Genomic DNA, 475 nt, shown 5'->3' with positions numbered 1-475 from the left:
TTAAGGAGGTGGTTGATTATAGTTGTTCTACTGTATGTATGTGTGTAATACCTGACACATACAAAATAGTAAATATATATTAAATGGAAAGCCATATTTACATAGGAAAAGTAATGGTCAGGAGATGGTAGTTCTTTTATTTTAAAAATTTTGCCAACTAGAAATAATTTTAATGTCTTCTGATTTTGTTCTTAAATTAGCCAAAGGCTTAATCTGTACATGAATTTTCTATAGGAGAAAATATTGAGGCTTGTGCAACCAAGCAACAAATCCAAGAAATCAACTGTGAAGATACAGAGCCAGGAAAACCGGAGACAGACAGTGAACATCATAGAAATGTGACATTTCAAGATTGTGAAGAAGGGCAAGATGACAATACAAAAGAGCCAGCTGATAATGTTAAAACCCCCAGTGCAGAAGCTAGGGCAAGTTGCTTAATTAAATATATTGTATCTTCTACACCGTCCTTGCAAAG

At 33.9% G+C, this 475-nt stretch overlaps 1 protein-coding gene across 1 annotated transcript in view; it reads left to right on the top strand.

The window, feature by feature from the left end:
* Nucleotides 1-475, top strand: part of CKAP2 (cytoskeleton associated protein 2) — a 25,459-nt gene that overhangs the window by 23,921 nt on the left and 1,063 nt on the right. The window contains 1 exon segment of the mRNA XM_023508081.1: nt 235-475. This exon segment is cut by the window's right edge and continues 5 nt beyond it. Within this exon segment, the coding sequence (XP_023363849.1) occupies nt 235-475 (241 nt within the window).

This window comes from Otolemur garnettii, unplaced genomic scaffold (genome assembly GCF_000181295.1).
Source record: "Otolemur garnettii isolate 467f Iridium unplaced genomic scaffold, OtoGar3 scaffold00221, whole genome shotgun sequence".
NCBI lineage: Eukaryota > Metazoa > Chordata > Mammalia > Primates > Galagidae > Otolemur > Otolemur garnettii.
Note: the sequence above shows the minus strand (reverse complement) of the source record. Positions and strands in the feature narration are given on the sequence as shown.